This window comes from Fonsecaea nubica (genome assembly GCF_001646965.1).
Source record: "Fonsecaea nubica strain CBS 269.64 chromosome Unknown Scaff54, whole genome shotgun sequence".
Classification (NCBI taxonomy): domain Eukaryota; kingdom Fungi; phylum Ascomycota; class Eurotiomycetes; order Chaetothyriales; family Herpotrichiellaceae; genus Fonsecaea; species Fonsecaea nubica.
This window is the reverse complement of record NW_019173727.1, coordinates 1,174-16,125: the sequence shown is the minus strand read 5'-3', so window position 1 is coordinate 16,125 and position 14,952 is coordinate 1,174. Positions and strand designations below refer to the sequence as shown.

General features: G+C 50.6%; 6 protein-coding genes across 6 annotated transcripts; 3 read left to right on the top strand and 3 right to left on the bottom strand.

The window, feature by feature from the left end:
• Nucleotides 1-173: 173 nt before the first annotated feature.
• On the bottom strand, nucleotides 174-1,883 carry AYO20_07570 (hypothetical protein; the record flags this gene model as incomplete). Its single annotated transcript, XM_022645855.1, has 5 exons — nucleotides 174-1,050; nucleotides 1,103-1,362; nucleotides 1,432-1,624; nucleotides 1,679-1,732; nucleotides 1,786-1,883. The coding sequence occupies 5 exons, from the start codon at nucleotides 1,881-1,883 to the stop codon at nucleotides 174-176; spliced, it is 1,482 nt and encodes a 493-aa protein (XP_022498100.1).
• A 1,714-nt stretch (nucleotides 1,884-3,597) lies between these two features.
• On the top strand, nucleotides 3,598-5,132 carry AYO20_07569 (hypothetical protein; the record flags this gene model as incomplete). Its single annotated transcript, XM_022645854.1, has 4 exons — nucleotides 3,598-4,491; nucleotides 4,564-4,626; nucleotides 4,686-4,952; nucleotides 5,016-5,132. 4 exons carry the CDS (start codon nucleotides 3,598-3,600, stop codon nucleotides 5,130-5,132), a joined length of 1,341 nt encoding a protein of 446 aa, XP_022498099.1.
• A 1,269-nt stretch (nucleotides 5,133-6,401) lies between these two features.
• Nucleotides 6,402-8,443, top strand: AYO20_07568 (hypothetical protein; the record flags this gene model as incomplete). The annotated part of the gene is made up of 6 exons (XM_022645853.1): nucleotides 6,402-6,673; nucleotides 6,741-6,833; nucleotides 6,898-7,105; nucleotides 7,160-8,141; nucleotides 8,194-8,258; nucleotides 8,327-8,443. The coding sequence occupies 6 exons, from the start codon at nucleotides 6,402-6,404 to the stop codon at nucleotides 8,441-8,443; spliced, it is 1,737 nt and encodes a 578-aa protein (XP_022498098.1).
• Nucleotides 8,444-9,866: 1,423 nt separating this feature from the next.
• On the bottom strand, nucleotides 9,867-10,286 carry AYO20_07567 (hypothetical protein; the record flags this gene model as incomplete). The annotated part of the gene is made up of 1 exon (XM_022645852.1): nucleotides 9,867-10,286. The coding sequence occupies one exon, from the start codon at nucleotides 10,284-10,286 to the stop codon at nucleotides 9,867-9,869; it is 420 nt and encodes a 139-aa protein (XP_022498097.1).
• Nucleotides 10,287-12,062: 1,776 nt separating this feature from the next.
• AYO20_07566 (hypothetical protein) lies at nucleotides 12,063-12,485 on the top strand (the record flags this gene model as incomplete). The annotated part of the gene is made up of 1 exon (XM_022645851.1): nucleotides 12,063-12,485. One exon carries the CDS (start codon nucleotides 12,063-12,065, stop codon nucleotides 12,483-12,485), a length of 423 nt encoding a protein of 140 aa, XP_022498096.1.
• Nucleotides 12,486-12,913: 428 nt separating this feature from the next.
• On the bottom strand, nucleotides 12,914-14,697 carry AYO20_07565 (Fumitremorgin C synthase; the record flags this gene model as incomplete). The annotated part of the gene is made up of 5 exons (XM_022645850.1): nucleotides 12,914-13,123; nucleotides 13,233-13,246; nucleotides 13,358-13,862; nucleotides 14,005-14,199; nucleotides 14,269-14,697. 5 exons carry the CDS (start codon nucleotides 14,695-14,697, stop codon nucleotides 12,914-12,916), a joined length of 1,353 nt encoding a protein of 450 aa, XP_022498095.1.
• Nucleotides 14,698-14,952: the final 255 nt, after the last annotated feature.

Here is a 14,952-nt window from a genome sequence, read left to right as displayed (position 1 = left end):
GACCCTTGCACCCGAGGTTTCACAGTTCTGGCAACTCGGTAATATACGAGGCACACATCTAGCTCTATAGCCACGGTTGAAAACTCGGGAGCGACTCCGGAACTTGCTCTGCTGGGCTATTTACATCTAAAGTACCAGCTTCTCACCAGGTCCCCATCAGTTCTACCGGCTACTCACTCATATGTGGCTTGAGACATGAACGGGCTCCATTTCCTGATGGTCTCACCGTAGAAAATGAGCACTATAGGCGCGAAGCTCAAGGCGAGTGCAATAAACGCCAGAACACTGCTCGCCCAGTGAAAACCGAGGTTGGTGTACATTGCCTGAGCCGCCAGAGGCAAGAATGCGGCAAAGACGTTTTCTCCCGCGCAGGCGGCGGCGCTTGCACTCGCAGCATACTTTGCATAAGCATCCGTCAGATACATCATGACGGCCTGCATGACCACCATGCTGCCAATGCCGGTAAGGGCCAGGCCGATGGCGGGCAGGATCCAATGCAACGAGCTGTAGCTTGTCCAGCCGTACCAGAAGAGTCCGCCGCTCAGTCCGATGAAAGAGCCGGGGATGCTCATGTACAGGCGGACTTCTGGAAGTCGAGACTTGGGCGTGCGACTTTCGGGTCGGAACGCCTTCTCGAACAGGTGGTTCTGATAGAGGCATACGAGGAGGCCGAGGAATTCGCCGACCACGACCGCCGATTGCATGTAGGCGGTCTGGTGCTCCTCCCAGCCATACAGCGTCATGAAGACTTGGGCCACGCTCTGCGACGAGACAAAGACGATGCCGTAGGACAGTGCTGTCAGGAGGGTGAAGAAGAAGACAACCGGCTCCGTGACAAGCATATAGGCAGGCCGTACAACGTTGTCCTTCACGAACTGCAGAATATTGACGTGATGCTGTTGTTTTTCCAGCTCAGAGATATTGGATTGCTCTTGATTAGCTGCATTTTTGACCCGCTTCAACAGGATGACAGGACCCCGAGTTTCTTTCATGAAGAAAAATATAAACGGGAGTGAGCCAAAGTAGATGCACAGTTGGCTGTAGAATATCCTGATTCGGTCAGCAGAAGATTTCACCCTTCGTCCACCGGACAGTCTCGTACCATCGCCAATTCAAGTGGGCGTTGATAGCACCGCCAATGACCGGACCGACTGTAACCCCGGCGAGTAGTGAAAACACGTAACAGCTGATCGGTAGGCTTCGCTTCACAGGGTTGGGGAACAAGTCGGCGACAATGCCGTCGGTTCCATCCTGTAGGATTCCAGCGCAACAGCCAGCGAAGAAGCGAGTGGCAATCAGTGTCGCGAAATTCTTGGCCACAGCTTGCGGGATGACGAAGATTGAAAACGTGAAATAAGAGATCTAACCTCCCGATATCTGTTAGTATAGACTAGCGGTCATTACCGTGCAGCCCGTGCAGATGACACTCACCAAGTAACCTGGACGAACGCCAAAATCCTCCATAATGGGCAGCACAATCATAGGGGCAATGGCAGCGCCGGTTGCCCAAGACGTGACGGGCCAGAATGAGTTGGGGAAGTGCTCATCACTGACGCCGAAGTATTCGCCGATTTCCAGCGCTGCGCCCGAGATGGTGGTGGCATTCCATCCGACAATAAAAGTTCTAAAAGTTTATCAGTTCGACGATACCTCGACGCAGCTTGTTGTCAAGACCTACACGTAACATGCCAGACCTACCACTCTCCATCGCGTTGTCGCCGGCCAGTTGAATCTAGCATACCAATAAGAACTCGTCAGAGGTCGGAGATGGCTCGCTCCACTTACGGGTTCTCTGGATCATGCTCGTCCGTCCATCGCAAAGCGCTTGGGGGTGCCGATTGGATCGAGCCTTCTGGATGGTCGGGCGCAGCTTCTATGCCCATCAGGTCTTTGAACAGGATACTAGAACCTCAGAAAATGACGAGACTTCACAGCGCGTCCAAGGCGAAAATGACTCCTCGGCTCACATTGACCAATCCTTATACTTCGGCTTTATCAGAGGCTTATCATCCTGTTGCTTTCAAACTCGGCTTGGCGGACCTATTTTCTCCGATAGTGACAGAGGAGTTTGGGTAAAACTGTGTGGAATTCAGCTGAGATGGGTATATTCAGTGGTCGAACATCGCCCATGAGCGAAAACTTGTATAGACATGGGTCTTTACCATGTCATATTGCGAGTTAGGTAGGAGTTCAGAAAAGTCTCGACCAAAACTTAACTTGCCGGATAATCTAAATTCCGAGGCAAGGTCTACAACGGTGAATCATATGTTGGCATGATTGGAAAAAAGGAGACTTTCACGTGATGGCTTAGTCTTGCACCCAGGCACCTTCATCGTCGACCATTTCCCCACCCGACTATGGTGCTTTGGGACTAGTGCAAATGTAAGGATGCTCTTTTGGCTAGACTGCTTCTTACCCTCGATCGAGATGGGCCTCCAGTCAAAACCACTCATCCCCGGTATTGGGCTGTGAAGTCCTTTGTGATGCTCACGTGGAACTGACCCTTGACTCTCAGGCATCTTTGATAGTGGTCTCTTGTGAATGTAGTGCAATTAAACCTCCTTGGCGCCCCTCTCGCTTCCTTTCGTGGTACGGAATTGCGAGTCCGCGGACGCGGGCCATGCCGAAAGGGATTCATTCTCTGAAGATCACGATTGGGTGTGATATTTGGAGCCTCCTACGGAGTTGGCTGCGATTTGCTCGTTCAACGATGGCCTGGACTTCCTCCACAGAGGCGGGATAGACAACCGCCGAGGAAACCAATTCCTCATGGTTCAGAATCATGAAGGCATCATGCGTGTTAGGATCTAGTTCAATCTTTTGTAACTCTTAGTTCATGCCTTCAGCTTTGTTTGAGCGCCAACATAAGTTCCATGTACCTGGATAGACCGCAGATCAGCAACTCGCACTTCATATCCAGTCCCTCGTATCCACTTACCAGCCATCCCAGAGGGGTTTGTCGTTCAATTCGACATTTTGCTCGCCTATTTTCTTTTCCAGCTCTTTAAGAGCCTGATTAAAGGTTTATTTGCTGACACCTGGCGGTATCGCTACATCTCTTTTCCGTTGAGTTATTTCATTCTTGGTTAAGTTGGACAGTAGTCGAAATTTCTCCTTTACAGCTTTGGGCAGCAATGGCGCTGGGATACCTTCACATTTCTCAGGATACAACGGGACAGTATCGGCTTTGTTCTCGGGGTTAGACATGACGCCGAAGTGCAGAATGGAAGATCAGGGGTGGGGGGGAGAGGGGGGGGGCTGAATGCTGCGTTAATAATTGGCAGTGTTGCCTTCAATCCCAGAGCGTGCTGGTCGGAACAACCTGCACACCCCTCTCAAACAAGCTGGTGAGATGGTGGTCACCCAAAAGATATATGTGGGGTCACTATTGGTGGAACAGCTCCTAATCCCAACTGGAACTTACCCTTTGTGGGGTTCGTGCAAACCCTCTGGAGGCTTCCTCCCCACGAGCTAGGATGTAGATTGCCCATGCCATATCAACCAACATGGCGATGCGGGAAAGAGCTAATACAAAGGAGAACGCAAATGGTGTGCGCAAGTCAGTGACTTTGCACATTCAGCGATACAATCAACAAGATGTCATCAACTTCTTTGAGCGACGAGCACATTGGCCGTGATCATAGCCAATATGAGGAACTTCGAACGAGGTCTTTCAACGCTCGCGTACCGGCAGCTATGCCAGCTGCAATATCCTGTCCGTCAACGACTGCAGATGTCGTCAAAGCAGTGAAACAGGCTACTGCTCCCGGGCAACCCATCGGTGTCCGCGCAGGTGGCCACTTGTTCCCATGCTGCTCCCTTCTGGAAGGCGGTCTGCTTATCGATGTCAAGCATCTGAACTCCTCGATCGATTATGATGCAAGTACGAAAAACATCTCTTTTGGTCCTGGCCGTATCTCCAAGGAGCTCGCGGAGGCGTGCACTGAGCTAAATTGGTTCTTCCCCTTTGGACACTCGCCGACCGTCGCCGCCGGCGGCTTCTTGCTTTGTGGGGGACAAGGATGGTTTTGCCGAGGCTGGGGCCTGACTTCTGACTCTTGGATCCTCGGGATGGAGATTGTTACGGCGGAAGGGCAGGTCGTGATTGCTAGCCGAGAAAAAAACACGGATCTCTTCTGGGCTGCACGAGGAAGTGGCCGAGGGTTCTTTGGCATTGTAACTAGATTTTGGGCCCGAACAATGCCCGCCCGTCAGTTTTACACTACGACATTGATCTTCAACGCTTCTAACAACTGGAGGAAGATCTGCTCGTGGATGCTGGACACCAACGACCGCACCCCGAGATATGGCGTCGAGACAGCCGCCGCAACTATCTATGCCAACAAGAATTCGCTCCCTCTTGGCGACGAAATCACCGACAAAACACTGCTTATGGCCATCGAGGTGATAGCGTACGCTGATTCAGAAGGAGAAGCAAGAACTATGCTCAGCGAGTATAACAAGATTCCGGAGGATCTGAAGAAATTACTCGTAGCAAAACAAGATCTCCAGCATAAGACCTGAAAACGACTCTTTGATGACCAAGATGCTCTGAACCCTTAGGGCCAGGGCGAGCGCTGGCAATGTGATAGCATCCTCAGCAGCCCGAAGGTCTCTCGAGAAGAGGTAGACTACTTCACTACTTCCCAATCTTTTGAGCGCGTCACTGACTTGGTCGTTTCTAGCTGGTTCGGACCATGGAGGGGCCCATGTGCGACTTGCCGTCACGGCGGTCAGTGAGTTGTATATACATCGCCGAGTGCTACCCCGATGCTGCCGACATGGCCGGGAGCCTACCGCAGCAGTACTACATGTCGACGATGAATTACTGGACCGATCCAACGGACGACACACGCATGAGGGAGTGGATGTATGATCGATACTCCAAAGCCTCTGCTGTTGGCGTTGGCCAATATATTGCAGACTACGACGTAACTCATCGGAAAGAAAAGGTAAGCAAGTCTACGGAGTTCCACGTTGCGCGAACGCTGCTAATCAAGACTTCGTTTATCCAGGTGATGAGCGAGGCAAACCTTCAGAAATGGCTGAAGGTTCGAGCGCAATGGGATCCAGAGGAGAGGTTCCCAGCATACAAGAACTTCGCCTTTACCGGCATAGAGTCCAAGTTCTAGGACACCGAACAGGTCGATCGTGTCAATGGGTGTGATGGTGTAATGATGGAGCACAGCATCACTGCAAGTGTCTCGTAAGCAAGTCTGGCATAGAGGTAGCATGTTGCAATTCAAGTTCCCACAACAGTACTTCTTTGGCCATATGTGAACCACTAATCCAAATGTATAACCCCGACACCGATGTTCTGGGATAGCTTCGGACATGACGGCAGTCGCAGCTGTTGGAAAATAGAAGATGCTTGTCTTGCGGGATATGGAGTGTTCTGCTTCAAACTCCACAGTTCCTGGTCACGAGGTTCATAGCTTCTTTGCAGAGATAGCAATTCCACCAACCCCTCGTTGTTACGAAATGGGCCAGCCCGTCCCCAGTAACGCGGCCGCGGTGCCTTCGCCGTCTCAGTTTCTCGTATTATTTAAGGTTTTAATCACAACATTTGTGTTACCATCGTACTGCCTCCTTCCCCAGCCGAATGCATTGTGTCCCTTCTTACTCGGATACGGCGGGCGATAATCTAGAAAACGCTCAGGTCGAAGAAGTACTGTTTTCCAATCTTGGCAGCGGCACGCATAATTGAGGGTTAACTCCAGATGATCATGGGCAGACGGATCAAGGCTGGGATGACACAACATATGAATATTCGTAATCACGGGTTTCTTTTCAGCTAGCCTGCCTGCCTGCCACCCAAAATGGTCGATGGTCAGCCTTTAGGCCGTTTCGTCACACACTCGAATGTTCCTAACATTTAATTTTCCTCTTACATAACGTATAGACTATTAGTCCCTTTCCCCTAATGGTTTGGGCGCTATACCGAGTACTAAAGGAGGGGTCATCCGTCATATCCCTGGGCTTGTTCCTGTCCGCGGTATACCTTCCTTATCGGGTCAGGCTGGTATGGCCATCAGGTCATTTTGATTGTGGTCCCTGCTCTAATCTCCATCCGTAGCCACGCTAACATATTAACCCCTCGGTCAACCCTTCCCTTTCGATCTTTAGGGGTTTTCTCCAAAGGAAGGCCCTAAGAGGTATAACCCTTCGCGGTACTATAATAATATCTTGGCGACATGTGGAGCTGAGCTCCCATGTGGTGTAGGTCTTCTCCAACGAGTAGGTGATAGTGGATCGGTATTGGCCAGCTGGAATGGGTAATTGGGGGGTTACCTACTGACTGTCGTCGTTGACTTCTATGACCACAGAATGATATATAGGACTCCGACAGCGACACTGGATCTCCCAGCCAAACAAAGATCGCCTACGAAGGATAGCCCGTCATGACGTCCAAATTACCTGTGAATACCTATGCAGACCCTGAATATGACCGTGCGCACCAAAAAACGTTCGCCCCCCCAAAAATTGCGCCTATCAAATCGGTGCTACCGCCAAATGTTACCCGAGCCGACTTCGAGACAGCGTTGCGTGATCTCATCGCCATAGTCGGTCGGACCCAAGTGTTCATCGGGGACGCACTGGCGCACTATATCGATCCGTACGAGCTTTATGAAAATGACGAGTCGAAGCGCAAGATGCCCAGCGCTGCTGTCTGGTAAGTATGCATGCCGTGATGAACCTGATACATTCTGTCGATACTAATGTAATAATGATTTTCGTAGCCCTGAATCGACCGGAGAGCTCAGTCAAGTGCTTCAAGTGGCCAAGAAGTTCAACATCCCGTTGTGGACATTCTCAAGGGGGAAGAACCTCGGGTAGGTGCTTACTCTACAACACAGCCTGCCTATATTACGTACTAACGAAATTGGACCTGGCAAGTTACGGAGGTCCAGCACCTCGCTTGAACGGCTCTGTCGCTCTTGATCTACATCGTATGAATCGTGTCCTTGAGGTGAACGACGAGCAGGGTTATGCTGTGGTAGAACCTGGTGTCACCTTTCAGGACCTCTACAACTATTGTATCGAACATGGGAAAAAAGTCTGGCCAAGCATTCCATCTCTCGGCTGGGGAAGTATCATCGGCAATGTGAATGAGTATCCCCCAATGATTCTGGCGCAGTGGGGCTAATTCTTCTTGTAGACCTTAGACCGGGGCGTTGGCTATGGAGCCTATGCGAATCACCACCAATATACAGCTGGTCTCGAAGTCATGCTTGGAGATGGTGACCTGGTACGTACAGGGCAGTGGGGTATCACAAATTCGCCAACGGCGTTCGTATCCAAGTTCTCATACGGTCCATCTGTCGAAGGTTTATTTCTGCAAAGCAACCTTGGTGTGGTTACAAAGCTCAGCATGTGGGTTGCGCCCCGACCACCTGCCTTTATGTCATGTTCATTCAGTGTGCCTGAGGACGAAGACATAGAGGTGTTGGTGGATGCACTGGCAGAGATGCGACGAACCTCCCTGATTCCAAACATGATTTGGGTTCAAAACTTCGGAGAGATACTATGTATTCGTGGTAAGCGGAATACGTTCTGGAAAGGCGAAGGTGCCATCCCGAAGTGGCGCCTGAAGGAGCTGCAGAGGGAGCTCAAAGTGGGCTCTTGGGTCGCCCGCTGGGGTCTTTATGGTCCGGAACGGGTTCTCAGTGCACAGTTAGCCGAAATTAAAGAACAGCTCTCTCGAAAAGCACCCACAGGCACCATGGAAGGCTTCCTGTACACGGAAGAAAATGGAAAGCCTCTAGACGCGAAGTCTATCCCCCCGGAGCATGGCCTTATGCTGGCGGGAGTTCCGTCCTTGTTCAGCCTGCCTCTCATGGACTGGCCTCTTGGAGAATCGGGGAAAGCAGCTCACGGTGACTACGCTCCTGTTCTCCCTTCTACAGGCAAACATATCCAGGGATGGGTACGTGCTTGTCAAGACATCTATGCCGCCGCTGATCTCGACTTCATGGTGGATTTTTTCATGCACGAACGTCATTCAGTTTGCACGAGCATGTATGCATACGACCAATTGAGTTCCGAGCAGTGCAAGAACGTGGAAAAGGCCTACAATGAGATGCATAAAGTCGCGAAAGACAAGGGATACGGCATGTACCGTGGTCATGTCAATCACATGGGTAAGTGGATGCCACGCAGACCGCCTTGAGATTCGCTCACATGAGATTTCAGATGAGATTGCAGATCTCAACGAGTTCAACAATCACGCATACAACAGATTTGTCGAAAAGATTAAGGTTAGTCATTATTTATGTCACTATGGGTCGTTATCGGCAAGATCGTCATGCTGACAGTTCTGATGCAGGATGCTGTTGACCCAGATGGCATACTTTCTCCTGGGAAACAAGGGATCTGGCCGAAGAAATACAGACAGTTTCGCGAGGTTTCAGAATCTTCCCGTTCAACTCGCGGCAAATTGTAACTGGGCTAACGACATATGGCACTCTGCGGTAAGACCTTTTGGGGGGGCCTATGCTTGGACTCGGTTGATCTTAAGAGTCACCAAGACGACATCATCGTCCAATACATAGCCACTGACTAAACGCCACATCTTCTTTGAACGTTGGACGAGTCCGCCAGTAAAACAGACATTTCTCCCCTGAATGTGATCATGTAACCTACCTTGATGTTGCAGAGGATATAGACTTCCCCAGATCTGCGCCTTTTTCGTGCTCCACTGACTCTCCTGGGATTTCTGCGAAGCTTCATGGATATCATGTTAGGGAAGTCTAGTTTAATGCAAAAGATCGCCCATGGTTTGGACTGGATAGGAATGCCTACCTTGCATGCGTATGCAACCCAGGTCTACACTGATTTCGGAATCAACAATTTCAATCTCTGTTCTCCAAACGGCATTATCACGCTGGTGGTGCAGCTCTCAACGCAAACTCGACGTGGCTTTTGGTTAGGCATAAGCTCCCTGTCCAGCAGCCTGCTGAGGTCTCTATGAGTTCTACATTTGCGGTAATTGAGGTTTCATAGTCCATGGTGGAAAGCGAATGCAAGTGAATCACAGTGTTCTAGATGAACGGTTGATATATAGTTTGTCTGATCTCTCTCATCGAGAATACATATCCTCGGACAGCGCAATTCTTTGCCACCATCAAACCGACAGGGACCGGAAATTCACTAGGCCACGCTCTCCCTCTTCTGCGCGTAGCTCTGTTCTCGCACCGGGCTAAAAGAAAACCCTGGCCAGGTCGATATATCCCGTTACCATTAAGCAATGTGCTCAACATCCTAACCCACGAGCTCCGACTTTGCTCACATATTTCACTACATCGATAGAGAGAGAATCTTATCCAGAGGGCCTCTGATGCTGATGTTTGATCTTCTGGAAAGAAAGCTCGTTGTGCCTCTCGTGACACACAAGAGCTCCTTCATTTCTGTTCAAGATTAAGTAGTAGATAAGTAGTAGCTGAACTATGCGCGACAGACGGCCTATGACGATTTTCGAACACGCCTTTAGCGTAAGACCTCTCAATCATCAAATGAAGCCAGATTTTCTGGGTACTGAAGAGATCCTCTCTCTTCACGGCCAGATTACGTCCTGTTCAGGTCCGGCTATATAAACAAGCATGTTGCCCGAGAAAAGTCAAGAACACCAATTACTTGGCATTTGCAGAGAATGAACGTAAATTGCCAGCTAGCCAACACATGTATTCTCTCGAGAGATCATCGCCTTCCAGAGACGACGATGAATCAATGCAGGCGTGAGGATATAGATTGTCCCAGAGCACACCGCTCTAGAGATGCTGCCGAAAAACAGATCTTACAATCCATGACTCTTTCAGTCCCTTGTGTGTGATTCAAAAACGCTCTCCGTGCCATGCTTCAAGCACTACTTATTCTTTCGGTTGGAAGTAGCTCTGGACGTACGCACTGTCTGTGAACTCAACGACCTCCTCCAGAAGCGATCCGTCCTCGGACATGAGAAGCAGGAATATATATTCGTTGCTGTAAATTCCATTCTTCCCATTGGCGCGGGAATGGGGGTGCAGAGCCACTCGTCTGGACGTCTCGTCGACAATCGGCTTTGTATCGGGTGCGAGCCAGACTTGAAAATCGGAGAGGTCGCCTGATACGGACGAGTAAAAAGCCGCAAACTCTTTGTTATTCATGGACGGTGCTTTAAGCGACGATGGTAAGGTACGCTGGACACAGTTGGCGCTTCGAATCGACACGACCTCGTCGACTGTACCGCCGCTCATGACACGGATGAACCGGTCGGTCGTGGCTAATAATTTGTCGCGGAAAGAACTCATCATACACGATTGTCCGTCGCGAGGACTACGACGTCTGTAGTGTGGAAGTGTTTCGGGTCGACGATCTCTGGAGCGAAAGGCAGGGCAACGTCAGGACAGGAAGGGGCTGAATGTTATTACGTCCAGAGTAGGTTGCCATATGATGAATGATGCCCCAACATGTGGGGTCAGTTGCCATTCCCTATCCTGCCAAATTGCGGGAGCGTTCTTCTGTTAGCAGCAGACGCGACAGTCTATTACGCACCAGGTTCCGAGAGAGAACATATTCCCAGGTGTTGGCAGCGTCCGTCTGCGGCTTCGTCTCGACCACTTTCCCATCCCATGTCTTGGGGACGAGACCCACTCAAGGGCCAGCATGGCACTTCAGGTCACGTGGCTGCAGAGATTGAGTGCTTCAGCTCCAATTCCCCGCTTCATCACTTTTCACATTGTTCCCTTCCCAGCTACATCCAGCATAGTGCCTCGTGGAGTGCCCAATCTATTTGTCTGCGCCTGGATAACGCTGCTATCGATGCACAAGCAGAGCTCTAATCTACTATGGCCACAAAATACTGACGCCACTGTGATCGCACCTTCACCAAGACCGAGCACTTGCGCCGTCACGAACGAGCTCGTAAGTCATTGCTGCTGCTGTCAGTTCCGTTCGGAAAAAACAATGGCGTTAACAGGACGCATGAAATGCGATATAGACACCAAAGAAAAACCGTACAAATGTTCAATCTGTGGTAAACATTTTGGCCGGAGGTTGGTTCACCCTAATGTCCTACCCGCGGACGACTATTTCCTGCCACAACCCACAAGAACCTCGCAAATAGGTTCGCCAGTGATGTATTGACCCGACACCTCAAGGGTCACACGAAGACGGCTTCGGTTCTCTCCCCCGGACCCGGCAACGCCATCGATCTGAGACAAGATCCATCTCCTGACATTGGGACCATGCCATCATCAATGCCTCATCAAGGTCAGGTGGAGATCTTGGCAGGGGGCACGACGATGGCAGGGCTATCGCCAGTCTCCAAGACATGCGATACAGCTATACAATTTCCCTTGGGTGTCAATCTTCCCCGATAGTCAGGCCTGTTACCGCAGCTTCGACGACGGACGGTACACAAAAAACGACAAACACAACATCTCCACCAACGTACTCTTCTGCAGCGCCCATACCTCAAGCACGCCATGCTACCCTCAGTGGTCTTGTTCCCATCGGTGAGAACGATTAGCAACAAAATATCCCTGATCTATTGGGATATCCCTTCGCCAACGTAGACTTCGATCTGGATGCGGACTTTCTGCTTCACAACTACGATATCTCTTCCTGTCCACTACTGCCAGATACATCTTATGCACCAAGTGCTTCGACATGTCGCGCCACCACCACGGACCCTCTCACATGTTCAATCCATCCAGGGGACGATCAAAACAGCTACTCCGCTGTTCAGAGTCTGATGTATCAGGATGGCATGCCTGACTCAAGTAGTACTGCACGGTATCCAGTGAAACCACTATTTTCCGCTGATCTCCGACCTATTCCCTTCGGACCAACCCATGCTGCTGATGGGGGCGCTGATCCGAGGATGGCCAGAGCTTGGGCAAGCCGGCCAAGAAATTTTCGGCAGTTGATGCCCGGCCTCTGGACGGAGCTTCTAAACTATGAACAAGAGAACCTTTTTTGCAAGCTGGCCATCTCCCACGCGTCGTCCGACAATCCTGGGGGTAATGAAAGCCGGTGGAATTTTGACGAGGGCTGCCGCCTGCGAATTATGAAGGCTCTTGATGATGAAAATCAGTACATTATCACATCCCCGATCCGAATCTCGCAGAAGAGCTTTGTCGAAAACACCGCCAGTTCTGCACCGAAACTACGGTCGCGTCGTAAGAGTGGCCCCGAATGAGCTTTCTATTGTCGATGAAAACCCTATGAAGCTTCTCTACGGCCATGGCCACAATTCTACCAAGACGGCATGGTACAAGGTGTGGGACATGCCGGATGTTGCCCCCGGGCTCTTCGCGACCCAAGACAAAAACATACATTCCTTCCTGAGGAAGCGGGTTTCGTCGGCGTACTCTATGACCAGCATCCTGAGATACGAGCCATACATCCAGGGCATGCTGGACCTCCTCTTCTCCAAGCTCGCAGCACACTCGCGGGCTGGGCGAAGTGTAAACATGTCCGACTTCACCAACGCGTTGGCAATCTAGTGTACATGCAAGATTTACATAGTAATTACGCGTTCTTCATCTGTTACGAAACTCCTTTTGAAATACATTTTCTTACTATGAGATAATGAGTGTTTTTCGCCTGACCTCAATGATTAAGATGAGTGTTCGACTGCTTTGCGGAATTTCACTCCAAAGGGCCCATGTCTCTTTCCGTTCAGTTGCGACGTAGCTGTGAAGCCCTTCAAAGCTCGATTCATTTAAGCTCCCACGTGCCTGACGATAAGCTTCAGCATATCACGTGCCCTGGGACATGGGCAGTTGTTCCAATCAAGGCTAGCAAAGTACTTTGATTGGACCACAGGCGAACCGTGGTTATAACCCGCCAGGATCATTATCTGCTCTGTAGATACAATGATGGCGTTGTATGGCGTGAAACACATTCAGATCGGAGTACAGCTCGGAGGACCTCACGCTCTCGCTGGATTAGCCACCGCATCCTCCATTCTGACCTTTGTTTCGCCATCATCGATCCTCAACGCTTCCCTGGCCTCAGTAGCTTCTGACAGGATGAGCTCCCGAATTTTCTCAGACCGGGAGGTAAATCGAGCTTTGAAGGCCTCAGGCCGCGTATTCTCGCTCTCGGTGTAGTTGAAGATGTCGAGCTTAACTTCTCGACCCTGTAAACGGTTGTATCGTGCGTTAGCTTAGTTTTTCTCTGTTAAACCCGGAAAAAAAAAAAAAAAAAAGAATTACCAGGGAACTTGTACTAGGAGAAGTATTTCTTACCTCTTCATCAAGGCCTGGTTGAATCTTGAAGGCCCAGATCATGCGGCCCAGGGATTAGAGCAATCCTTGCTCCGCCATGGGCTGTCCGCTGCACTGCCGCCTGCCCCAGCCGAATGGGTTGCTACCTCTGGCGTTTGGGTACGGCCTCTCTTGTCCCTTGAGAAATCGCTCAGGTCGAAATTCATCTGGCTCAGGGAAGTCGCGCGGGTTACGATGAATGGCCCACATATTGCCAGTGAAGTTTGTGCCGGCGGGGAAGTGGTAGCCTTGATAGTCCACCGGCTTAGTATTGGCGTGGGGAATTCCTGCAAGGACGGTCACAGTACGCCAGCGAAGAACTTCTTTGACGATGGCGGCGAGGTACGGAAGCTTGCCTTGGTCAATATCAGCCCAGTCTGGTGAGCGCTCTTGTCCAATCACTTCATCCATTTCCTTGTGCGATTTAGCCTGGACGTCTTGAAAACATGCCATAGCCAGAATACAGCCAATCATAGTGCTTGAAGTTGTGTCGACACCTCCTCCGATTAGATTGCCCATCAGGCCGGCCACTTCGACGTCAGTCATTTCGTACTTCTGTTGTGACTTGAGCATGAACTTTCCGAAATTGCCCGCCTTGGTAGTTGATCCTTCCTTGGGTCAGTAGATAGAAGTAGCGCGCACCGATCGAGGACCCCATCAGAAGCTGTCACGGAGACTTGTATAGCCAAGATGGTAGCTTTAACATTGCAGGGGTCGCCTCCATTAAGTACAAGCCGGGAATGACTAGGTTCACCGACTCCATCATCTTTAATGCTTGCTGTGCGACATAGTCATTCTTCTTGTCGATACGACGACCCCAGCCGACGATAGAAGCAGTGGAGACCGAGTATCGTTCGATGGACAGTTCAAAATCGTCGGGATCAAGTAAGAGGTCTCGGATCAAGACCTTGGACTCATCCGCCTGGAATGGACGGTAATTGCGTACCGCCTGAGACCCAACAGCCATATGCTATACTTAATCAATAACGGCAGATGACAGGAAACAGGGCTTAAATACCATTAGCTTACGATGCAACCTCCAGCGGTCGCCATACTTCAATGTCGTCTGATTAGTATTTGTGCAATTAATCGCGTCTCCCATCACCACGAGGTGAGGGCGTGAAGAAAAGATGTCCGATTGCTTCTCGAGTAGCTCGGAAGCGACCCAGGCATCGCTGGGGATAATTCGAGGGTGGCGACGGATCCAGATTGTCAGCATCGTAGTGTCGTAATACTTGGCCCATTTCTCCCATGTGATCCATGGCTTGTAGATGGGCGTTTGGAAATGGTTGCCAACAAGGGGAAATGGAAACGGGCCGGGGGGTAGTTTTCGTCGCATCCAGAGCATTCTTGCCCAGTCGGCAAGGAGCAGGAGTACCAGAAGAGCTCCGGCCGCGACCAACAAGCCCTGTGTGGACATGTTGTTTGACAACGCAAAGAAAGCCATGATGAGCTTTTCGAGTGCCTACTCCAGATGTTGTTCTTGTCGCCCGCTCAACTATCTGCCTAGAAAATTCGGTTCGATATATCCTCTGGTCCGCTCAGCATGAATTAGAACCTCCTTCACTTTTCGATGTGGGACATGTCTTTCCCCGCAACTCGACTCCAGTCAGATGCTACAACCATCACCCGGGCATGTTTTTAACTGCCCAGCAATTGAGGCTGTCGCTGACCCCACAAGAGGCTTTTGTGATGGAATGGA